This window comes from Dreissena polymorpha, chromosome 4 (genome assembly GCF_020536995.1).
Source record: "Dreissena polymorpha isolate Duluth1 chromosome 4, UMN_Dpol_1.0, whole genome shotgun sequence".
Classification (NCBI taxonomy): Eukaryota; Metazoa; Mollusca; class Bivalvia; order Myida; family Dreissenidae; genus Dreissena; species Dreissena polymorpha.
The window spans coordinates 128,535,346-128,561,130 of NC_068358.1; the positions used below are offsets into that span (position 1 = coordinate 128,535,346).

The 25,785-nt window shown below is 36.0% G+C and overlaps 1 protein-coding gene and 1 long non-coding RNA gene across 5 annotated transcripts in view; one reads left to right on the plus strand and one right to left on the minus strand.

Moving 5' to 3' along the window:
* The window catches only part of LOC127876433 (uncharacterized), a 114,052-nt gene extending 89,020 nt beyond the window's left edge, over positions 1-25,032 (minus strand). The window contains exon 1 of the long non-coding RNA XR_008047854.1: positions 24,992-25,032. This is a non-coding gene — a long non-coding RNA (uncharacterized LOC127876433). The remainder of the gene's footprint in view (positions 1-24,991) is intronic.
* The window catches only part of LOC127876424 (semaphorin-2A-like), a 169,280-nt gene that overhangs the window by 138,881 nt on the left and 4,614 nt on the right, over positions 1-25,785 (plus strand). For all 4 annotated transcript variants that reach the window (XM_052421699.1, XM_052421702.1, XM_052421701.1 and 1 more), the window contains 8 exons: positions 3,092-3,216; positions 5,537-5,645; positions 10,423-10,474; positions 15,666-15,807; positions 22,108-22,288; positions 23,038-23,159; positions 24,000-24,136; positions 25,593-25,690. In XM_052421699.1, coding sequence (XP_052277659.1) covers positions 3,092-3,216; positions 5,537-5,645; positions 10,423-10,474; positions 15,666-15,807; positions 22,108-22,288; positions 23,038-23,159; positions 24,000-24,136; positions 25,593-25,690 — 966 coding nt within the window. The remainder of the gene's footprint in view (positions 1-3,091; positions 3,217-5,536; positions 5,646-10,422; positions 10,475-15,665; positions 15,808-22,107; positions 22,289-23,037; positions 23,160-23,999; positions 24,137-25,592; positions 25,691-25,785) is intronic.

Sequence of the window (25,785 nt, forward strand, 5' to 3'; positions counted from 1 at the left end):
ATAGTAATGAGCAGTAAGCAGGATGAGATCTATGAAAATACTTGATCCTGTAATGGAATAGCCTTAATGGTTGTTTGTCATGTTAAAAGTTAACTAGAAATGGTGCGGCAGCGGCCAATGTGTATCCCCACGCCACATGTTTGACCCAGGGGGCGTCCAAGGGTTGGTAATAGGGCCATGCATAGTTGAGATTGACTGTATTGTCATAAGAGATGTTTAGTATCAATTTGAAGTAAATCGGTGTAGAAATGAAGAAGTTAATGTAAAATAACATTAAAAAAATAGAGATCTCTGACGCGGCCCCACCCCAACCACCATAACTTTTGACCCAGGGGTCAGATCAAAATTTCAAATAGTGCAGGGTCGCACATATGCTCATAGCTATTGTGTGTAAGTTTCAAGGTTCTGGTGCTAATAGTGTAGGAGGAGATAGTGGCCAGGACGGACAGACGGCAGAGATAACCACAATATCTATAAGCTTTTCAAAAAGCTTTGGGATAATTATTTTCTGAAATGTTCTGATAGGCATGCCTTGTAAGCTTGACTTCTCGTTGTAGAGATCAATATACTCAATATAAAATCCTTAATTTTTAGAAATTTGTAGTTTATTGTAGTTACCTATCCTGATGAACATAGCATAGTATTATTATAATAGTAAGTTTCAAATAAAGTTGTTCAATAACAAATTTAAAAGGAAAAACATAATTGTTAATTATAAAATATTTAATGATTTTAATAAGAAAAAGATGAATAATTAGAAACAAATGTAATTAATATTTAAAAGAGTAACGTTGAAATTAACAAATCAGAAACTAAACAAAACTAATTTATAAATCAGTATACAATCCATATTTTAAATAATAAATATTGTTGTGTTTTATGTAATTATTGTTCTTTACTTTTTCTTGTCAATTACTTCTATGGCTTTTATTTTTCTTGTCAATTTCTTCTATGGCTTTTATAGGTCATGTGCCTTTTACATAAATTTCACTTTACATTTTATTTGTTCACAAATTTACTTGTTAATAACTGTACTAATGTAACATGTTGACCTTACTAAATGATCAGCCAATTAGATATCACTTTATTGCTTCCATCACTTTATTGCTTCCACATGGATTGACAATGATTATCCTGGTAACAGAACGAGTGTTATATGTAGGATTACTAGCTGGCAGGTTGATTGCATTATTATTTAAGCTTTTATGATGTGTATGCTCCAAGTATAAAGCATTGCACTTGTCCCTCCATATGTATGTAAGTATGACCCATAGCTTGAGTTTAAAACACTTCTTTTCTACTTGGAGGATCTTGCTAAGACTTTAACATTTTAGGTCACCAGGTCAAATCTTACCAAAATCTTGTTACCACTCAAGAGGCCATATTTATTACTCATTCTTTATGAAACTTGGTCAGAATGTTGATTATAACAAAGTCTGGATTGGAATCTGGGTCCAGGGCATTCAAAAACTAAGTCACCATGTCAAATCTGAGTAAAAAACAACATGTTATCACTCTAGAGGCCACAATTTCGACTCCATTTTGATGAAACTTGTTAAGTATGTTTTTCATTAAATTTTCCAGACACTGAGTTCCTATCCTAGTGACGTGCAAATAAAAATCTAGGTCACCATGTCAAATCTCAAGAAAACCTTGTAACAATTAGTCACAGTAATGACTCAAAAACTTTTCTGAATTATTATCTTGACTATGTCCTGGCAACTTAAGAGAGGTCATCTTTGAGAATGTTTATCTCGATGGTTTCGAGGCCGTGTTTGAAGCATGGTCATTGGATTTATTTACGAGGTCACCAGGTCATATTTTATGGAAAAAAATTGTAACCATTGTGGAAGCCAAACTTATGACTCAGTCTTGCTGAAACTTGATCACAATGTTTATCTTGACAATTTCTAGGCCAAGTTTGAATCTGCGTCACGTGTGTCCTTGCCAGGTTTGATTTTAAAATAGCAATATCAAGACCCTAGAATCCACATTAATGACTCAATATTGATGAAACTTGGCCATACATTTTTATTAAAATGATATTGAGGCCATGGTTGAGTCTTGGTTAGGTGATGTCAAAGACTGTTTCATAAGGTTAAGTCTTTGACAATTGGTGTACATCAAAGCCATATCAGCACTTCAGGTCCATCATTAACCAGGTTTTCCGAAGGAAAAAACTGGTTATTAGATTGGCGAATGCGGGCGGGCTGGCTGGCTGGCTGGCTGGCTGGCGGGCTGGCGGGCGGGAGGAACAAGCTTGTCCGGGCCATAACTATGTCGTTCATTGTCAGATTTTAAAATCATTTGGCACATTTGTTCACCATCATTGGACGGTGTGTCGTGCGAAATAATTACGTCAATATCTCCAAGGTCAAGGTCACACTTTGAGTTCAAAGGTCAAAAATGGCCATAAATGAGCTTGTCCTGGCCATAACTATGTCATTCATTGTGAGATTTTAAAATCATTTGGCACATTTGTTCACCATTATGGGACGGTGTGTCGCACAAAAGAATCCCGTCAATATCTCCAATGTCAAGGTCGCCATGACTAAAAATAGATTTTTTTTAAAACAAACTTACAAAGGGGGTTAATTTTGTTTGTTCATTTCAAAAGTTCAGTTTGAGTTTTCTCCCTTTATCAAATTTTTTTTTCACAATGAAAACCTGGTTTTGTGACAATTTTGTCCCTTGTTTCATTCATGGTTTGTACACTTTTTGTAATGCTGGGTGTGTTTGGTGGTACCACAGATTGCTTTCCATGTTGTTGATTGACATTTTTTCAGTTTATATATATATGAATATTAATGTATCTGTGTAAGGAAGGGAAGTTCTGCTTGCAGAAAGCAAGCATTTTATATTCGGTTACTGTATTATTTGAGACAGTTTTTGTTATGCAATATTTATATATTGGTTAAAGTGTTTAACTGATTCAAATTTTTTATTACTTTCCTTTTTAAGTTGAATTTTTACTCAGTTATTATATAGTGTGTCAAAATTCATTTTGTGTGTTTTTGTTATCAACATTAAGGTCCTTATGCACCTCGACTTTCAGGTATAATGTTGTTACCTTAACTTTGCCATTTTTCAGTCCCCCAGTTCGCAGGCACATTCGATGAAGGGAACCAAGTTTTCACATTTTTCAGAGAAATTGCTCTGGAGTTCCCGGATCCGTTAGTGAAAAAAACATATGCAAGAGTAGCCAAAGTGTGCAAGGTACGTAGCGTATTGTTGCACTTCTGATATCATACATGCTGAAAATAAAATCTTAATCATTCACAAACTTACCAAATAAAAGATAATTTTGTGAACATCTGAGGTCAAAGCGCTGAAGGTGAGCTAATGTGATCACCCTATGTGCAGAAGTGTGCGTTGTTAACTTTTAGCTCGTCATCGCTATCAAGGTCCATATTTTTCATCCACTATTCAGGAAAACTTGGTCAGAATGTTTAACTGGGCTATATCTAGGCAGAGGCCAATGTGGGTCACAGGCTTCTCAAAATTTGGTCACATGGTACAATCTTAGAAAAACCATGTTGCTATTAAAAAGGCCACATTTATTACTCAATTTTGATGATACTTGGTAAGAATGTTCATGTAGACAAGATCTAGGCCAAGTTCGAATCTGGGTCACGTGTCTCCAATATTGGAGTCTACATTTATGACTTAATCTTTATGAAACTTTGTTAGAATGTTTATTCTGACTAAATCCATTCCAAGTTTAAATCTTGGTCATGTGAATCTAAAAACTATGTTGTGAGGTCAAATCTAAAAATGATCTTGTGCCACATTTACCACACTGTCTTGATTTAACTTGTTTAGAATGTTTATTTTTACAATATGAAGGCCATGTTAGAAACTGGGTCAAGTGTGGTAAAGAACTAGATCACCTGTTCAAGTCTTCAGCAATTAGTGTTAATGAACTCCGAGTGCTTAATGGACATATGGTTCTCTTGTATGCAAATGTAAATATAAAGAGAATTAAAGATGACTTTGTAATCCATAGCTCACTCTTTAAACTTAAAAAAACACACAATAATCTCTCTAACAAGCATCATACATATTTCCTGTGCAAGCTCAATAAAATATTATGTGGATTGATTTTAATCACGCACTTTGAAAAAACAAATTATTTTCTATGCTCCCCGAAATAAAATTTCGGCCGAGCATATAGTTGCCAGTTTGTCCTTCCTGCCTTACTTCCTTACTTCCGTCACACTTGTGTGACAGTTTCTCATAGCACCTTCAATACTTAACTGATCTCTTTCATATTTGGCATGTAGGTACCATGCATAGATCTCTACCTTTTGATGAGGTTTGAGGTCACTGGGGTCAAGGTCACTGAGGCTAATAATAGATTCTTCTGTCACACTTTTGTTACACTTTCTCATAGCACCTTCAATACTTAACGGATCTCTTTTATATTTGGCATGTAGGTTACTTGCATGGACCTCTACCTTTTAATGAGGTTTGAGGTCACTGGGGTCAAGGTCACTGAGGCTAATAATAGATTCTTCTGTCACACTTTTGTTACACTTTCTCATAGCACCTTCAATACTTAACCGATCTCTTTCATATTTGGCGTGTAGGTACCTTGCATGGACCTCTACCTTTTGATGAGGTTTGAGGTCACTGGGGTCAAGGTCAAGGTCACTGAGGCTAATAATAGATTTTTCCATCACTCTTTTGTTACAGTTTCTCATTGCACCTTCATTACTTAACAGATCTCTTTCATATTTGGCATGTAGGTTCCTTGCATGGACCTCTACCTTTTGATGAGGTTTGAGGTCACTGGGGTCAAGGTCATAGTGGCTAATAATAGATTTATTTAGGTGGTTATTAACACATAGATTGACAAAGCTCATCATAGGGGAGCATCCATCAGTTTCACTGATATTATTGTTTTCGAAACATGCTAATTCATTGTTGCTTAGTGATGTGACTTTATTTGGCGGTGACAAAGTCACTTCAACTATGTTATATGATGTGTTGGGAAAGTCAACAAAAATGTAACTTTTAAAAATGCTTCAAATGTGATCTAAAACATGTGAATACTCATAACTGTTGCATTTCATTGGAAACAAAGTTAAACATGTGAAACCATACATGTTTGAAAGTTATTAATATTTTCTCATTTAATAATTTAACATTACATTTTATGTAGAGGACAAAGGATATTGAAAATGTTTGTAATATAGCATTTCAGGTATATTTGCTTTAATAAGGTGTGTTTATATGAGGGACGCTCTTAGAAAACAGGGCTAAATGCATGTAAGTCAAGCCCGTCCAAGATTAGCCTGTGCAGATCTTGAAGATAGCTGACGAAGCAGTTTTGGGGTGTAAGTCACATATACAAAGTTCTAGATAGTATTAAATAGTACCTTACCAAAGGGTACTATAGGTTTGCCTTCCTTTGGTCTGTTCAAAACTTTGAGTGCAATATTCTAAGTGTTTTTTTAACAGGGTTCCAAAGTATGCATGTACCAAAGCTGTGGCCATGTATTAACCAGATCCATTGTTTTTTTTGCCATTGCAGCAAGACCTTGGAGGTGGCTATATGAACAAGAAAAAATGGCTGTCATACCAGAAGGCAAGGCTTAATTGCTCGCTGCCAGGCCGTGACCCATACTACTTTGATGATCTCTGTAAGTATTGAGCCATACTACTTTGATGATCTCTGTAAGAATTGACCCATGCTACTTTGATGATCTATGTCAGGGGTTTCACTGGCCCAAAAAAAGTTGTCACCACTTTTTCGCGGCGCCAAAACTGTCGCTTATTCCAACCTTATTAATAAGAACAATCATTTAAAGAAACCTTACTACATTAATGTCATTGACTAAATGATCACTTTAAAAAGTATATTACATAAAAAACAAGTACCTTCATAAGTCATACCTTCTTAAGTCTTAATAAGCTTTATTTGTATATGAATAACATTTTTTTCAACTTGATAAACAACACAGATAACCAAAATAATATAATAATTTTAACATCAATGTATTAAACAGTATGCTGCATAAATGTTTCAAAATTTATCATTTTAACATCGAATCACACCAATGTACATCATTTGAAAGGGAAAAAGAAATATAAAACATCAGAAAATCTATTGTCACTGCAAATTTTTAAACAGTTATATTTGGTCATTTGGACATGATATACCTCAGCTTCTGTTGTTAAAACATTTTCTGTTAATGGTGGATGATTTCCAGGTTCAATAAAATGAATGTTTTTTTTTACACCTATTTCCTGACAGAAAGGCCCAGATAATTGCCACCATTCATTCTAGTTGCCTGAAATAACATAAAACATATTTTTACAAACTATCAACAAAAAACCAAGACATAAATGTCCCTATCTTTAAATGTCCGAATTTTAACACATCCGAAATATAGTACATCATGCGAATGATAAACGTTTTATTTCGGAAATTGTTGGTATCTTAATCAAATTATATCCTTCCCAGAACATTATAATAATGAAACTATTAAACAGAAATGCTCACAAATACCTGTTGAAACAAGTTTTTATTTGTTTTTGTTGAGAAATTAAATGCTTTTGCCAGCCCCCTGCCCATGGTTTTGATTAAAGAAATAGCGTCCCTAAAAATCATTATAATTATTGATCGTCGTGACAGTTTGTCCCCGTGTTACTTAATTTATTTCTCAATATCATAATGGAGCTGTTAATCCGATAATAACCCCCATAAAACTTGACAATAGCAGTAAAAACACCGTTTGTAACACTTACACGCTTCAGTGATTGCAGTCTGCACTGTAGGTCGCTTACATGTACATCGTCGTTAATCAATATTTACAACTGACATATGCTGGACGCTAATGCTTGTCACGTGCTTTCGATTCGCAGTACATTTTCGGATACTAGGATTTTACCGAATTTTTTTTTATTCGCCACTTTTAAAAAATTGGAGCCACTTTTAAAAATTTAGCGCCATTGGCACCAATGGCGATCAACAGCGAAACCAAAGCATTGACCCATAGTACTTTGATGATCTCTGTAAGCATTGACCCATACTACTTTGATGATCTCTAATAGCATTGACCCATACTACTTTGATGATCTCTGTAAGAATTGACCCATAGTACTTTGATGATCTCTGTCAGCATTGATCCATACTACTTGGATGATCTCTGTAAGCATTGACCCATACTACTTTGATGGTCTCTGTAAGCATTGACCCATACTACTTTGATGATCTCTGTAAGCATTGACCCATACTACTTTGATGATCTCTGTAAGCATTGACCCATACTACTTTGGTGATCTCTGTAAGCATTGACCCATACTTCTTTGATGATCTCTGTAAGCATAGACCCATACCACTTTGATGATCTCTGTAAGAATTGACCCATAGTACTTTGATGATCTTTGTAAGCATTGATCCATACTACTTTGATGATTTCTGTAAGAATTGACCCATACTACTTTGATGATCTCTGTAAGCATAGACCCATACTACTTTTATGATCTATGTAAGCATTGACCCATACTACTTTGATGATCTCTGTAAGTATTTACCCATACTACTTTGATGATCCCTGTAAGTATTGATCCGTACTACTTTGATGATCTCTGTAAGCATTGACCCATAGTACTTTGATGATCTCTGTAAGCATTGACCCATATTACTTTGATGATCTCTGTAAACATTGACCCATACTACTTTGATGATCTCTGTAAGCATTGACCCATACTACTTTGATGATCTCTGTAAGAATTGACCCATAGTACTTGGATGATCTCTGTAAGCATTGATCCCTACTACTTGGTTGATTTCTATAAGCATTGACCCATACTACTTTGATGATCTCTGTTAGCATTGACCCATACCACTTTGATGATCTCTGTAAGAATTGACCCATAGTACTTTGATGATCTTTGTAAGCATTGATCCATACTACTTTGATGATTTCTGTAAGAATTGAAACATACTACTTTGATGATCTCTGTAAGCATAGACCCATACTACTTTGATGATCTCTGTAAGCATTGACCCATACTAATTTGATGATCTCTGTAAGTATTTACCCATACTACTTTGATGATCCCTGTAAGTATTGATCCATACTACTTTGATGATCTCTGTAAGCATGGACCCATACTACTTTGATGATCTCTGTAAGCATTGACCCATATTACTTTGATGCTCTCTGTAAACATTGACCCATACTACTTTGATGATCTCTGTAAGCATTGACCCATACTACTTTGATGATCTCTGTAAGCATTGACCCATAGTACTTTGATGATCTCTGTAAGCATTAATCCCTACTACTTGGTTGATTTCTATAAGCATTGACCCATACTACTTTGATGATCTCTGTAAGCATTGACCCATGCTACTTTGATGATATCTGTAAGCATTGACCCATACTTCTTTGATGATCTCTATGTGAATTGACCCATACTGCTTTGATGATTTCTGTAAGAATTGACCCATACTACTTTGATGATCTCTGTAAGCATTGATCCATACTACTTTGATGATTTCTGTAAGAACTGACCCATACTACTTTGATGATCTCTGTAAGAATTGACGCATAGTACTTTGATGGTCTCTGTAAGCATTGACCCATACTACTTTGATGGTCTCTGTAAGAATTGACCTGTAAAGAATTGAATTTTACTACTTTGATGATTTCTGTAAGAATTTACCTGTAAAGAATTGAATTTTACTACTTTGATGATCTCTGTATGAATTTACCTGTAAAGAATTGACATGTACTACATTGATGGTCTCTGTAAGAATTGACCTGTTAAGAATGGAATTTTACTACTTTGATGATCTCTGTTGGAATTTACCTGTAAAGAAATGGCATGTTCTACTTTGATGGTCTCTGTAAGAATTGACCTGTAAAGAATGGAATTTTACTACTTTAGTGATCTCTGTAGGAATTTACCTGTAAAGAATTGAATTTTACTACTTTGATGATCTCTGTAAGAATTGACCAGTAAAGTATTGACCTTTACTACTTTGATGGTCTCTGTAAGAATTTACCTACCTGTAAAGAATTGAATTTTATTACTTTGATGATCTCTGTAAGAATTTACCTGTACATAATTGGCCTGTACTACTTTGATGGTCTCTGTAAGAATTGACCTGTAAAGAATTGAATTTAACTACTTTGATGATCTCTGTAAGAATTTACCTGTAGAATTGGCCTGTACTACTTTGATGGTCTCTGTAAGAATTGACCTGTAAAGAATTGAATTTTACAACTTTAATGGTCTCTATAAGAATTGACCTGTAAAGAATTGGCCTTTACTACTTTGATGATCTCTTTAAGAATTTACTTTTAAGGAATTGGCCTGTACTACTGTTTCATACTACTTTGATGATCTCTGTTAGAATAAACATACCGTAATTACTCTATGTTTTCGGACACTAAGTTTTCGGACACCCCTTTTTTAGCAAAAATAAATATTTTTCGTGACTCTTAATTTTCAGACACACGAGTTTTCGTCCATAATTAATGTCTTTAAGTTTTCGGACAGTATATTTCACAGTGCTTTTTTACACAATTTCTATCCTGTTTTTGATATCTAATGACACTTCGATCATGGGGTTTTACAACCAGATTAACATCATAAAACATGGAAGGTGCATACCTGAGGGCAACGGACCTTTACATTTGCGTAATTGGGTTAATAACCTTGTAAACTGGTATTAAACAATGGTTTCGCCCGATAGCATAAGCGTTATGACAATTGCCAGGGGTAGCGCTAATTAACAGTTTAATTATCTACCGCAATGGTACTACCACTTCTCAGTAAAATAACTGTGACAAATACTAAACGCTTCAAAGTGTGATGCACCCTATTGCAAGTTTTACAAACAATGGAAGGTGTTAGACAACAACTGTCGGAAAGGAACAAACGAAGAATTCATAGTTTGATTTTTTTTGGCGTTAATTACAGGTTCATACTAGGGAGTATTGGTATATCACATGCTTATCTTTGAACTCATTGGTCAAAGTACAACCTTGTAGTAACTTTCTGTCAAATAAATTAAGCATTTAAAATTATTTAAAATGCAGTGCAAACATAAGTAACTGTAATTTATACTTTACAGCATGGTATTTTACAAACGTGTGCTAGTACCGGTCGTCATTGATACAATTGAGGCTATTTTCGGACACTTCAATTTTCAACTCTAAGTTTTCGGACACCTGTATTTTGTGAATATTTTTCGTAGCTAAGTTTTCGGACACGAAAAAAATTAATTATTTTTAAGTGTCCAAAAACATAGAGTAATTACGGTATTATAAGATGATCTCTGCAAGAATATCTCAAGGCAATACAAAATTCATTAAGTAATCATGACTCAATTTAAAACACTAGTAAAACAAGAAGAAGCATATCTCTTACCATCAAATAATTGTGTTTTTTTTTTTGCAGATGATATCTACAAAAGTGGAGACCAGTACTTTGGGCTGTTTTTCAAGCATGGGTATGTACGACAGAGGACGTAAAATTACAACATATTTGTTCAACTTTGTACATGAAACGAACATTTAATGCTGACAAGAAACACTTTTTGACATCCTTAAAATCAGTTTTTGCTGTGTCATTTGTTGCTTTGGGGTTTACTTCTGTGGCAAAGGCTGCATTATGTGAGAACTGGCTGTGTTTTTAACCTCAGGTTCGTTAAAAAGTACTAAAAGGACATGTTCTTCATGAAGGCTGAAATGTGACACAAAAGTTACATCAATTACATAACACCAAGAACAATACAGTTTTCACCCCTCCTTAGCACAACTCATGGTGGGCTTTTGTGGTGATCTTTATTCTGTTGTTTGTCGTGCATTATCTCACGGAGTGTATATCGACAGGAGATGAATCGAGTATTTGACCCTTACTTTAGTAAATTCAATCTTATGCAAAAACTATTCATCCGATTTTATTGGTTTATACGTTATCTTGTTGCTTATTAATTCCTCTTTCAAAAAAATATAACTTTTAGTATATTCCTGTTGTTATTAATGGATTTATAGCGAGTTAAACACAAGAAATACAAATTTTATGTTTTACCACCGCGCGTTTTAACGTGTCGTGGCTATCGATCTTTTACGATTAGCGTACAGCGAAGCGCCGAGGTTATACATTTTGATGTACCCACTCACGTCTTTTGTTAAATTATAGTTTCATTTCTCGGCCGATTTTGACAAATTATATATCATTAGAAAGCTTACGTTACGCAGTAAACAGATATATCAATATATATTAAGTTTTTCTTCTGATTTCGACAGCCCGGCGAGTTATAACTTTAACTTTTGCAAATATCATACCGTTTTGGAGTTTTAGAATCTAGATTTACGGTTGACATGTTCGTACTTAATACCAATTTGTAGCGTTTATATTTGGAGTTCAGTTTTAAAAATTACATCTTGCTTAGGAGAAAAGAATTCTGTATACGATAGAAAAAAATTTTGTTTAAAAACCAAAGTAATTAAGGAATGAAGGCGGGAAAATGTAGCGCGCGTTCCTAACGCACTGAACTGATGCTACGGTCTTGGCGATTATGCTTTTGTTTAGAAATCGGCCATTGAATTTCTTTTGCCATCTTATTATATTTTTTATGGAATATATTGTAGTATTTTGTTCACGAAACATATCAATAAAGCTTATTATAAATGAATCTTAATAAATTAACGATTTCAGCTCTTGTTTATAACACAGAAAGGTTGTAAAATTTATGATGAAACAGCGTATATAGCGGACCCTCTCGATATTATTCGGCTTTGCATGCATACTTGAAATAAAATGGGTGTCAAAAACATTCATCGTTTGCTGTTTATTATCAACAAGGTAATTATGTATAATTATTTGAAATGTTATTTACCTTAAATTATCAATTTATTAAAGATTCTTGAAAATCACGGTCCGTGTTACGCGGGTCATTTCGTATTTTGACATCAGGGCATCATGTCCAACTATTGAAAATCAGATTTTTTCACCGGGACGATGACGGCTTGGATTTAGACAGGCAGACAGATAGTTTATTCAGACTTAAACAACAGTACATCGTCTTCAACTCAAATATATAAATTATTTTTAGACGAATTGTTAGGTGATTACACATATAGCAGTGATGATTCTGAGAATGTTGCCATGTTTCTTATCCGTGTATTCTAGAGTCCATGGTTTGAGCATTTTTATCGCGGTGTTCAAAAAAAGATATCTCAATAATCTTGTTTATTGATAGATCTGTGGTTTTATTGCCCCTGTGTTCAGCACAAACCAATTATCTCGTTATGATCAGATACTGTGCCGACCAATACTAAATAACACTATGGTGTCATACGCCACAGCAGGGACCTATACTTGTATATTGGTCCCTAACCACAGGTGGCAATGTCTGGTCAGATTACACTTTTTATGATACCTCCATGTCTTCTCGTGGTATTAGTGGTCATTTCTTGGAGTAATGTAACGCCCAATACTCAATTTTGCGTTTATGAGATATGTAGCGTATTGAAAACATTTATAGTCATCTGCCCATACAGATTGCCATAAACTAAATACTGTATAGATGTCAGCCAGCTAAATCACAATAATTATAAGTGCTTAATACCTATACATGTACATTTTAAACATTTAAAAAATCTAATACTTAACATTTGACGTATTTAGCGGGTACCGGTAAAAAAACTCCGTCATTTCGTAGTCCTATAAAGAGTGTATGAATAATCTTTCCGAAAAATACAAATAATACAGTGTTTTAATTTAGAATTCTATATATTTATAACTCTGTTAACTTATAAAGATATTTCAATATACATGCATAGACAGTTGACCGTGATTTTCAAGAATCTTTAAATAATTTTAATTAATTTATAATTTATGGTTAATAACCTTTCATATAATTTTACATAATTACCTTTTTGATAATAAACAACAAACGATGAATGTTTTGACACCCATTATATTTGAAGTATGCAAAGCCGAAAAATATCAAGAGGGTCCGCTATACATTTGTATACGCTGTTTCATCATAAAATTAACACCCTTTCTGTGTTATAATCAAGAGCTGAAATCGTAAATTTATTAAGCTTCATTAATACTTAGCTTTATGGATATGTCTCTAGAACAAAATATTTCAATATATTTCATAAAAAATATAATAATCATGGCAAAGGAAATTCAATGGCCGGTATCTAAACAAAAGCATAATCGCCAAGACCGTAGCATCAGTTCAGAGCGTTAGGAACGCGCGCTACATTTTCCCGCCTTCATTCCTTAATTACTTTAGTTTTTAAACAATTTTTTTTTCTATCGTATACAGAATTCTATTCTCCTAAGCAAGATGTTATTTTTAAAACTGAACTCCAAATATAAACGCTACAAATCGGTATAAAGTACGAACATGTCAACCGTAAATCTAGATTCTAAAACTCCAAAACGGTATGTTATTTGCAAAAGTTAAAGTTATAACTCGCCGGGCTGCCGAAATCAGAAGAAAAACTCAATATATAATGATATATCTGAAAACTACGTTACGTTAGCTTTCTAATGATATATAATTTGTCAAAATCGGCCTAGAAATGAAACTATAATTTAACAAAATACGTGAGTGAGTACATCAAATTTATAACCTCGGCGCTTCGATAAAAGATCGATAGTTACGACACGGTCACGTGACTTAGACACGACAAGATATTTGGCGCAACGGTCCCGTTTCTTATCCGTGTAATCTAGAATCCGTGATTATCTGTTGTACGTTGTCAAGATTGACTTTGGTAACACTATAGAGTCCACATTTATTGCCCAAACTTCATAAAATTTGGTCAGAACATTTTGCCTTTGCTGCGTTTGAAACTGTGTCGTGTCGTCCGAGTTGAAAAACAATTCACAAGATCAAATTAGAAAAAAGCTTCTGAACACTCTAGAAGTCATATCTTTTGTCTAATCGTCATGAAACTGGCTCAGAACATTTGTTTAATGATAACTTGGCTGAATTTGAAAATAGCTTCAGACTGTTGATAACATGGCCACTAGGGCCTTATATTGCGGAATTGGATCCTTGTCTAAACACTAGAATTCAATTTTTTTGTCAAAACATCCTGATACTTGACCAGAACGTAAGCAAAAGTCCATTTCATCCAGGGCATTGAAAATTATGTTCCCAAGGGGGTGATACAGATTTTATTATTTGGCCATACCTTGTTAACACTCTAGAAGTCACATTTTTATGTCCCCCTTCGAAGAAGAGGGGGGTATATTGTTTTGCACATGCCGGTCCGTCAGTCAGCCGGTCCGTCCACCAGATGGTTTCCGGATATTAATTCGAGAACGATTAGGCCTAGGATCATGAAACGTCATAGGTACATTGATCATGACTGGCAGATGACCCCTATTGATTTTCAGGTCACTAGGTCAAAGGTCAAGGTCACAGAGACTCGAAACAGTAAAATGGTTTCCGGATGATAACTCAAGAATGCTTACGCCTAGGATCATGAAACTTCATAGAAACATTGATCATGACTGGCAGATGACCCCTATTGATTTTCAGGTCACTAGGTCAAAGGTCAAGGTCACAGTGACTCGAAACAGTAAAATGGTTTCAGGATGATAACTCAAGAATGCTTACACCTAGGATCATGAAACTTCATAGGTACATTGATAATGACTGGCAGATGACCCCTATTGATTTTCCGGTCACTAGGTTAAAGGTCTAGGTCACAGTGACTTGAAATAGTTTAATGGTTTCCGGATCATAACTCAAGAATGCTTAGGCCTAGGATCATGAAACTTCATAGGTACATTGATCATGACTGGCAGATGACCCCTATTAATTTTCAGTTCACTAGGTCAAAGGTCAAGGTCACAGTGACTCGAAAACAGTAAAATGGTTTCATGATAACTCAAGAATAATTAGGCCTAGGATCATGAAACTTCATAGGTACATTGATCATGACTCGCAGATGACCCCTATTGATTTTCAGGTCACTAGGTCAAAGGTCAAGGTCACAGTGACAAAAATGTATTCAAACAATGGCTGCCACTACAACTGACGGCCCATATGGGGGGCATGCATGTTTTACAAACAGCCCTTGTAAATATAATGTTCATGAAACTTGCTTGAATCATTTGTTTTAATGATGTCTTGGCATATTTATTTAGGCATTAATATATCAATAGCCTTGGGCTTATACAGATTCCATTGAGCCCTTTTACTGGCATGAATCATTACTCAGTGTCTCTGTTAAGATCACAAGAACAGTCCCTGAGTGGAGATCGAATATGGTACCTCCCAGTCACAAGGGCACACCAGTGCACAGTATCATGTACATTTTTAATTTTTGGACTCATTTCAGAAGATAAGATTTGAGATTCCACTCTGATGCATATTGAGAACATCTGTCAGCACAATGACAATCTGAAATCTCAACAATAAATAAAGCTTATATTCCTCCTCAAACTCAGAGTTGAGTGAGACTGAAACCTAACAAAACCCTCCTGTTTATGCTAAATTGGACATGATGATTGAAATCATTTTTAAAATTTAAAAAACACTTGAAGTTGAGTCAGAACAGTGACTAAGTATGTTCATGATACTATTGATTCCCATAACCATGTAATCATTCGGACTGTTCGTCCCCCATTATTGCAGATATGACTTTTGTATGTTCACTTCACAGGGCTGACCTCAACTCCTCAGCCGTCTGTGTGTTCAGCAAGGCACGGATAGAAGAGTCCTTCAATGGCAAGTTCAAGTACAAGGATGGTGATATGTGGAAGACAGTTCCTGACAACCTCAATCCTAACCCAAGACTTGATAATGTTAGTACTCATAATGTTCATAAATAAATATTTGTACCTTTGGATAAAGTTGATTTGTTTACAGTAAAATTTCCATTATCATTGCATCAAATTCCTATATTTCTCAGCCCTTGATGTATTTCAAGTTCACGTTATTAAGTTATTAAACTATATTAATAATGTAGGTTAAATTTTTTAGCGAGGCTGTTTTCGGAGAAAACCTGAGCTATTGTCATAGCCAGCTCGTCATCCGCCGTCCAACATCCGCCCTAGGCGTTTTGCTAAAACCTTAACATTGGCCATAACTTTTTAAATATTGAAGATAGCACCTTGATATTTTGCATGCATGTGTATCTCATGGAGCTGCACATTTTGAGTGGTAAAATTTCAAGGTGAGCATCATCCTTCAAGGTCAAGGGTCGAAAAAACAAAGTCAAGGGAAGTAATTAGCTTAAAATGGACATAGTTATCTGACCTGCCCACATATATTTTTATGCCCCCGGTAGGGTGGCATATAGCAGTTGAACTGTCCGTCAGTCAGTTTGTCAGTGTGTCAGTATGTCTGTATGTGTGTATGTGAGTCTGTCCGTCCGTCCGAAAAAAAACTTTAACATTGGCCATAACTTTTTCACTATTGAAGATAGCAACTTGATATTTGGCATGCATGTGTATCTCATTGAGCTAAACATTTTGAGTGGTGAATGGTGAAGGTCAAGGTCATTCTTTAAGGTCAAATGTCAAATATATGGTGTCAGGCCGTCCGAAAACTTTAACATTGGCCATAACTTTTTTATGCCCCCAGAACATAGGTTCTGGGGGCATATTAAAATCGCACCGTCCGTCAGTCAGTCAGTTAGTCCGTCCGGATTAGTTTCCGCTCAATAAGTCGAGCAATTGTCATCCGATCTTCACAAAACTTCATGAAAATGTGTAAGGCAATAACATCTGGGTTAAGTTTGATAAGCTGCCAAATTGACCCAGACACTCATGAGTTACGGCCCTTGAATCATCGTAAATTTGTTTTTTTTCTCGTTTCCGCTCAATAACTCGGGAAATTGTCATCAGATCTTCACCAAACTGCATGAAAATGTGTAAGGCAATAACATCTATGTCAAGTTCGATCATGAGCCAAAGACCCAGACACGACTGAGTTACGGCCCTTGAATCATCGTAAATTTGTTTTTTTTTCTCATTTCCGCTCAATAACTCGAGCAAAGTTCATAGGATCTTCACCAAACTTCATGAAAATGTGTAAGGCAATAATATCTAGGCCAATTTCCATAATCGGCCAAATTGACCCAGACACTCTTGAGTTACGGCCCTTGAATCATCGTAAAATTGGGTTTTTTCTTGATTCCGCTCAATAACTCGAGCAATTTGTCATCAGATCTTCATCAAACTTCATGAAAATGTGTAAGGCAAAACGTCTAGGTCAAGTTTGATAATCAGCCAAATTGACCCAGACACTCTTTAGTTACGGCCCTTGAATCATCGTAAAATTGTTTTTTTTTAGCTCACCTGATTGCTCAGGTGAGCTTTTGTGACCGGTCTTTGTCCGTCGTATGTCTGTCCGTCCGTCCGTAAACTTTTGCTCGTAAACACTCTAGAGGCCACATTTCTTGTCCCATCTTCATGAAACTTGGTCAGAAGCTTTGTCCCAATGAAATCTCGGCCAAGTTCGAAACTGGGTTCTGCCTGATCAAAAACTAGGTCACTAGGTCAAAAAAAAGAAAAACCTTGTAAACACTGTAGAAGTCACATTTCATGCCCAATCTTCATGTTACTTTGTCAAAATGTTTGTCTTAATGATATCTTGGTTGAGTTCAAAAGTGGTTCCGATCCGTTGAAAAACATGGCCGCCAGTGGGCGGGGCAGTTTTCCTTCTTTGGCTATAGAGAAACCTTGTAAACACTCTTGAAGTCACAATTTTTGCCCAATCATCATGAAAGTTGGTCAAAACATTGGTTCAATTGATGTCTCGGACGAGTTAAAAAATGGTCGAGATCGGTGAAAAAACATGGCCGCCAGTGGGTGTGGCATTTTTCTCTATATGTATATCGTGGCAGTTTTCCCTATTTGGCTATAGAGAAACCTTGTAAACACTCTAGAAGTCACAATTTTTGCCCAATCATCATGAAAATTGGTCAAAACATTGGTTCAATTGATGTCTCGGACGAGTTCGAAAATGGTCGAGATCGGTGAAAAAACATGGCCGCCAGTGGGCGGGGCATTTTTCTCTATATGTATATCGTGGCAGTTTTCCCTATTTGGCTATAGAGAAACCTTGTAAACACTCTAGAAGTCACAATTTTTGCCCAATCATCATGAAAGTTGGTCAAAACATTGCTTTTATTGATATCTCGGACGAGTTTGAAAATGGTCGGAAGCGGTGAAAAAACATGGCGCAAGTGGGCGGGGCATTTTTCTCTATATATAGTGAAAACATGTGAACACTCTAGAAGTCACATTTTTGGCCCAATTTTCATGAAATTTGCTAAATCATTTGTTTCCTTGATACGAGAGTTGAGTTTAAAAATGGTTCCGGTCAGTTGAATTACATGGCTGCTGGGAGGGGGGCAGTTTTCTCATTATGCCCCCCCCCCCTTTCGAAGAAGAGGGGGTATATTGTTTTGCTCATGTTGGTCCGTCTGTCCACCAGATGGTTTCCGGATGATTACTCAAGAGCGGTCATGCCAAGGATCATGAAACTTCATAGGTACATTGATCATGACTCGCAGATGACCCCTATTGATTTTCAGGTCACTAGGTCAAAGGTCAAGGTCACAGTGACCCAATGCAGTAAAATGGTTTCCGGATGATAACTCAAGAACGCTTATGCCTAGGATTATGAAACTTCATAGATACAGTGATCATGACTCGCAGATAACCCCTATTGATTTTCAGGTCACTAGGTCAAAGGTCAAGGTCACAATGACCCGAAATAGTAAAATGGTTTCCGGATGATAACTCAAGAACGCTTAGGCCTAGGATCATGAAACTTCATAGGTACATTGATCATGACTCGCAGATGACCCCTATTGATTTTCAGGTCACTAGGTCAAAGGTCACGGTGACCCGAAATAGTTAAGTGGTTTCATGATAACTCAAGAATAATGAGGCCTAGGATCATGAAACTTCATAGGTACATTGATCATGACTCGCAAATGACCCCTATTGATTTTCAGGTCACTAGGTCAAAGGTCAAGGTCACGTTGACCTGAAATAGTAAAATGGTTTTAAGATGATAACTCAGGAACGCTTATGCCGAGGATCATGAAACTTCATAGGTACATTGATCATGACTCGCAGATGACCCCTATTGATTTTCAGGTCACTAGGTCAAAGGTCAAGGTCATGATGACCCGAAATAGTAAAATGGTTTCCAGATGATAACTCAAGAACGCTTATGCCGAGGATCATGAAATTTCATAGGTACATTGATCATGACTCGCAGATGACCCCTATTGATTTTCAGGTCACTAGGTCAAAGGTCACGGTGACCCGAAATAGTTAAGTGGTTTCATGATAACTCAAGAATAATTAGGCCTAGGATCATGAAACTTCATAGGTACATTGATCATGACTGGCAGATGACGCCTATTGATTTTTAGGTCACTAGGTTAATGGTCAAGGTCACATTGACCTTAAATAGTAAAATGGTTTCTTGATGATAACTCAAGAACCCTTATGCCTAGGATCATGAAACTTCATTGGTACAATGATCATGACTCGCAGATGACCCCTATTGATTTTCAGGTCACTATGTAAAAGGTCAAGGTCATGGTGACCTGAAATAGTAAAATGGTTTCTGGATGATTACTCAAGAACGCTTATGCCTAGGATCATGAAACTTCATAGGTACAATGATCATGACTCGCAGATGACCCCTATTGATTTTCAGGTCACTGGGTCAAAGGTCAAAGTCATGGTGACCCGAAATAGTAAAATTGTTTCTGGATGATAACTCAAGAACCCTTATGCCTAGGTTTATGAAACTTCATAGGTATATTGATCATGACTTGCAGATGACTTCTATTGATTATCAGGTCACTAGGTCAAAGGTCAAGGTCACAGTTTCAAAAAACGTATTCACACAATGGCTGTCAAGGTCACGGTGACTCAACTCAATAAAATGGTTTCCGGATGATAACTCAAGAATGCTTACGCCTAGGATCATGAAACTTCATAGGTACATTGATCATGACTCGCAGATGAAATAATGATGACACTTGACCAGGATGTTTGTCTGGACAATATCTAGGTCAAGTTTGACATTTGGTAAAGATTGAATGAACCGACTCCTCTCAGGTGAGCGAACAAGGCCCATCTTGTCCCTCTTGTCTCGTTTCCGCTGCATTACTCATGTAAATTTCATAGGATCTTCACCAAACTTCATGAAAATGTGTAAGGATATAATATCTAGGTCAAGTTCGATAATCAGCCAAATTGACCCACACAATTCTGAGTTATGGCTCATGAATCATCGAAAAATTGCGTTTTTTCTCGTTTCCGCTCAATAGCTCGAGCAAATGTCATAGGATCTTTGCCACACTTCATGAAAATGTGTAAGTTCGTGACATTTAGGTCAAGTTCGATAATCAGCCAAATTGACCAAGACACTCCTGAGTTACGGCCCTTGAATGATCGAAAAATTTAGTTTTTTTTTCTCGTTTCCGCTTGATAACTCAAGCAATTGTCATCGGATCTTCACCAAACTTCACAAAATGTGTAAGACAATAAAATCTAGGTTAAGTTTGATAATCAGCCAAATTTACCCAGGCACTTCTTAGTTACGGCCTTTGAATCATAAAAAAAATACATTTCCGCTCGAAAAATGCTCAAAACTTCTATGTTGCTTCAGATGTAACCTGCATAATTGGTATGCATGTGTATATGGACAAGGCTTTTCCATACGCACACATATTTTGACTCCTTTGACCTTGAACTTTGGGTCCGCGTTTAGGTTTCGAAATCTGCGTTTAGCTTTCGAACAAGCGTTTTTCAGGGGCATATGTCTTTCGATGGAGACAGCTCTTTTCAATATTGAAGATAGCAACTTGATATTTGGTATGCATGTGTATCTCATGAAGCTGCACATTTTGAGTGGTGGAAGGTCAAGGTCATCCTTCAAGGTCAAGGTCATCCTTCAAGGTCAAAGGTCAACAGAAAAAAAATCAAAGCGGCGTTCTCATGAAACTGCACATTTTGAGTGGTGGAAGGTCAAGGTCATCCTTCAAGGTCAACGTCATCCTTCAAGGTTAAGGTCATCCTTCAAGGTCAAAGGTCAAAAAATAAAAATAAAGCGGATTTTTTTCATGAAGCTGCACATTTTGAATGGTGGAAGTTCAAGGTCAAGGTCATCCTTTAAGGTCAAGGTCATCCTTCAAGGTCAAAGGTAAAAAAATTAATTTAAAGCGGCGTTATCATGAAGCTGCACATTTTGAGTGGTGGAAGGTCAAGGTCATCCTTCAAGGTCAAGGTCATCCTTCAAGGTCAAAGGTCAAAAAGTTTTGAGTGGTGAATCTACATTCACGGTAGTGGCTTTTAATTATTTGCTACTAAAAATAGAGATTTGTCACAGACAATTATTTTCAGGGAAGTAATTTATATAATTATAAATCTCATATTATATATTTCCTTACCAAGAATTGAAGTTCTTTTTACAGTTACTGTACAGATTTCTTATTTTGATTATTTATAACCCAAATGATTGATTTGTCAAGGTTGTTTTTTTTTAATGATATAATTATAATTTCTTTGATATTCATTACATACCTATGGACTTATGTCCATAGATACATGATCAACTCTGGCTATGATCTCTTTTAAACCACAGGCCTTGGTTGTGAGTGATGTCTGACATGGTCATAATTGACTGTGAGACACTCCCCCCTTCCCCCCCCCCCCCCCTGGTTGGATTGGACAAAATTTAAGGGAAGTAATAATCTTTAAAGGGAGATGATTTCTATACCTGCCAAATGATAAATAGAAATTTTTTCAATGTGGCGCAGTAGGGGGCATTGTGTTTCTGACAAACACATCTCTTGTTGGGTCACTAGGTCAAAGGTCAAGGTCACTGTGACCTAAAAAAAAAATTCTGACAAGCTTTCGCAGCCGAGCGTGGCACCCGTTATGCGATGCTCTCGTTTCATCATTTCTTCCTAAACTCTGTAAATCCTAAAATCCAATCTAATTCCACTTTCCACTTTCAGTTTACAGTGCATAACAGAAAGAAATACAGGCATATTTGAAAACTACCTTTTTAGAACTTTCAATTAACAGAAATGTATATTCAATAACTGAGCGTTTTCCCACTTTCAGTGTACAGCGCACGACACTAATCCGGGCATATTTGAAAACCGTGTTTCGGAATATCAGCTAATGGACAAGAACGTAGATATGGAATACGAGGGACCAATATTCTATAAGCGTGGTGTACAGTTCATGAAGATCGTTGTCGGGCCAGAGTTCAATAAAAGTAGAAACATCTATTTGGCTTCAGGTAATAGAGCCACACAAGTTTTGAAAATGTTTAATGTATTTATATCCCCTAGCATACGGTGATTGGCCTGTAGGTTTATATGCCTGGCTGTATGTCCATATGTCCATTTGCCCTTACATGGTTAACCAAAATATTGAATAACTTTTATTATGCTGCCTACAAAGCTTTTATACTTGACTGAATGTTGTCTTTCAACACACCCACACCACCTGACATCATTTTGACCTACTTTTGTACTTAAACTTATTGAGAAGATCTAAAGTCTTGCTCTAACATCCATAATGCCTCCAACAAATCTTTGATACTTGCATGGATGATGTCTTTAATAATAATTCATAATTTTATAAATCATTTGTGCAACATCTTAGGGTATCATGATTGTGTTTTAATTGCAAGATCTAACAAACATAATTAAGTCATGCAATTAAGCCCTAATGATTAAAGATGATGGAGTTGTTTTTTTTTGTTAATATCTGAGATAGACCACACCCCCATTTTCTACACCTGTCACTTCATGTAATTGTGTAATTGCTTTGTTAATCGGCCATGAACACTGTGAATTGTAATTTCCCTTGATTCATAACAGAAACATATCTTTTGTTATTTCCGTTGTGAAAGTCAATCAGCTGTAATCAGACTGTTTCCAAAGAAGGTATCATTAATCTTGCTTAAACTTAGAAAGTGGCATAACTGTTTAACCACAATTTACTGTCTCTGATATGATATATGTTTAATGGTTTAATTTACAGATAAGGGAAGTGTGCACGACATTTTTATGAAGACGTTTACCAGCGGCAAGCCAAAATGTACAGAAAATGCAGTGTACAGGCCTTTGAAGAAAGATGCTCCTATTTGGGACATGAAACTTGAGGTTTTCAAACTTGATCATGTTACTTATTAGCCTGGCTCTTGGAAAATGGGGCTTAATGAATGTGTGTAAAGTGTGGTCCCAGATTAGCCGGTGCATTTCACACAGTCTAATCAGGGATGACACTCTCTGCCTATACTGGACTTTTGCTAAGATGATCCTTCCTTTAAAGAAAAAGAATTATAAACGTTTTACAAGTAATACGTGGATCATGAAAGTTTTTTATTTGCTGAACTTATCTTAATTTGTATATTGATCCAGTTTAGTAACTTTCAACCTTAACTTTTAACCAATATTTGTCAAATATAGCAGTAATTTAAAAAAATTGAATTTACTATATAATAATTTCAAAGATCACATTTAAAAATTACCCTAGTGTAAGAACTTTACAATAAGTATGGTACATGTATAAGATGAATGAATTATCTGAATAAAGCCCTTTATATAAGAATTCAGAAAGATTAGAGATGAAAATGAGCACAAACCTTTCAGGCCTTCATGAGTAAATGTTTCATCGGAGCTGTTTTAACCCTCTCCCACTTAGAATCAAAGTGAAACTGGCTATGTGCAAACAGCATAAAACAAGAACAGCCTTCGAATTACTCGCAGTCTGTTCAGGTTTTATGCTGTTTGCTGCTCATCAGTATCTAAGGTTTTGAGATGAAGCCTTATACACTTGAATATAGTAAAAAAAGGTTTTAAATAAAATATAACTTTTTAAGGGACTACACATGTGTGAAAATACATATCTAAGTGGTAAAGGGTTAAAATAGCTAAAAATACAAATTTACCAAAAAGCGAAGGTTACAGTGATCTCTATCCTCTTTTTTTTCTTCTCTCAAGAGTTCAACCCTGTACCTGGGCACCGATCATGAAGTGGTGAAATTCGACTTGACAAAAACCTGCACAAAGATGGTTCATTGTGACGCCTGCGTCTATAACACACTGTGTGCATACTGCAACAATACTTGCGATGTCAGGTAGGGAGCTTCACATTTTACAGTATTCAGTGTTTGAAATTGTAGGCAATATTAAGTCATACTAGCTCAAGCTTCAAGGTCACGCTTCAAGGTCAAATAATTGTGCCATTGAATGTCCACCAGGTATCTCCTATACCTATTGAAGGATTTTCATGGTTCAAAAGATTTGGTCAATGAGATTCTGTGCAGAATGCATGGGTTCAATGTCAATGTCACAATATTACAGTTTTGAATTTAAATGTAAATGATGTAATTGGGAATTGGTAAATAAATGAAAAGCTTGTTTTGTTGCATATTCAAATTTCTAGTTTTTAACCAGGTTTTCCGAAGGAAAAAACTAGTTATTAGATTGGCGAATGTCGGCAGGCTGGCGGGCGGGAGGAACAAGCTTGTCCGGGCCATTACTGTGTTGTTCATTGTGACTTTTTGAAATCAATTGGCACATTTGTTCACCATCATTGGACGGTGTCTCACCCGAAAGAATTACGTTGATATCTCTAAGGTCAAGGTCACACTTTGAGTTCAAAGGTCGAAAATGGCCATAAATGAGCTTGTCCAGGCCATAACTATGTCGTTCATTGTGAGATTTTAAATTCAATTGGCACATTTGTTCACCATCATTTGACGGTGTGTCGCGCGAAAGAAATACGTCGATATCTCCAAGGTCAAGGTCACACTTTGAGTTCTAAGGTCAAAAATGGCCATTTAAATGAGCTTGTCCGGGCTATAACTATGTCGTTCATTTTGAGATTTTAAAATCATTTGGCACATTTGTTCAACATAATTGGACGGTGTGTCGCGCGAAAAAATTACGTTGATATCTCCAAGGTCAAGGTCACACTTTGAGTTGAAAACCTGGTTTTGTGACAATTTTGTCCCTTGTTTCATGTTTGTTTCATGTTTAATTTTCATATAACTAATAATTAATTAATTACAGATATTCGCCATTTAACTTGTCTCACGGTCAATATGCAGGTGACTGACAGAAAATGAACATTTATCAAAGCAGATGAATATCTGGGTGGGTTGTTTTAGGACCACCGTAGACCACCATCTATACCATTTAAAGTATTTTCATGAAACTTGGCCCAAATGTTTTGTTCATTCTGACCATGGGTAGAAGACATAAGACAGTCACTTGAACTCCAAGTCAAGCAACTCTTAGAGGTTGAATGTTTTAGAATGTATTTCCCTGTCTATTCTTTATCTCCTGTGCTCTTTAAAGGATTTGCCTGAAACTTGCATCAATAGTAATATACTAAGCCAGAAAGGCAGTGAGCATAAGCCATGTGGCAGTCACGCCACTACAACATCAGGGTCACATGTTTTAATGTTAAAAGGAATACTGAGGCGAAAAGCTGTTGATCAGACTGACTTGTAAATATGACTTCATTTTTAACTACACGTATTACAGATTATTTTATTGATTAATTTCTGTATGTGTTGGATGTTTCAGCTCATGTACAGGCACTGGTAACCCTAGAGCAGACCACAATGATGTGCATCAAACTGACAGCTTAGTGAAAATTCTTTTGGATAAAAAAATTATAAATGGTAAATTATTTTTTGCAAAAGTTATGTGATGGAATAAGGTATTAAAATTACATAATTTCAGGTGTGATCTGAAAAATAACAACAGGTTGTGGTCA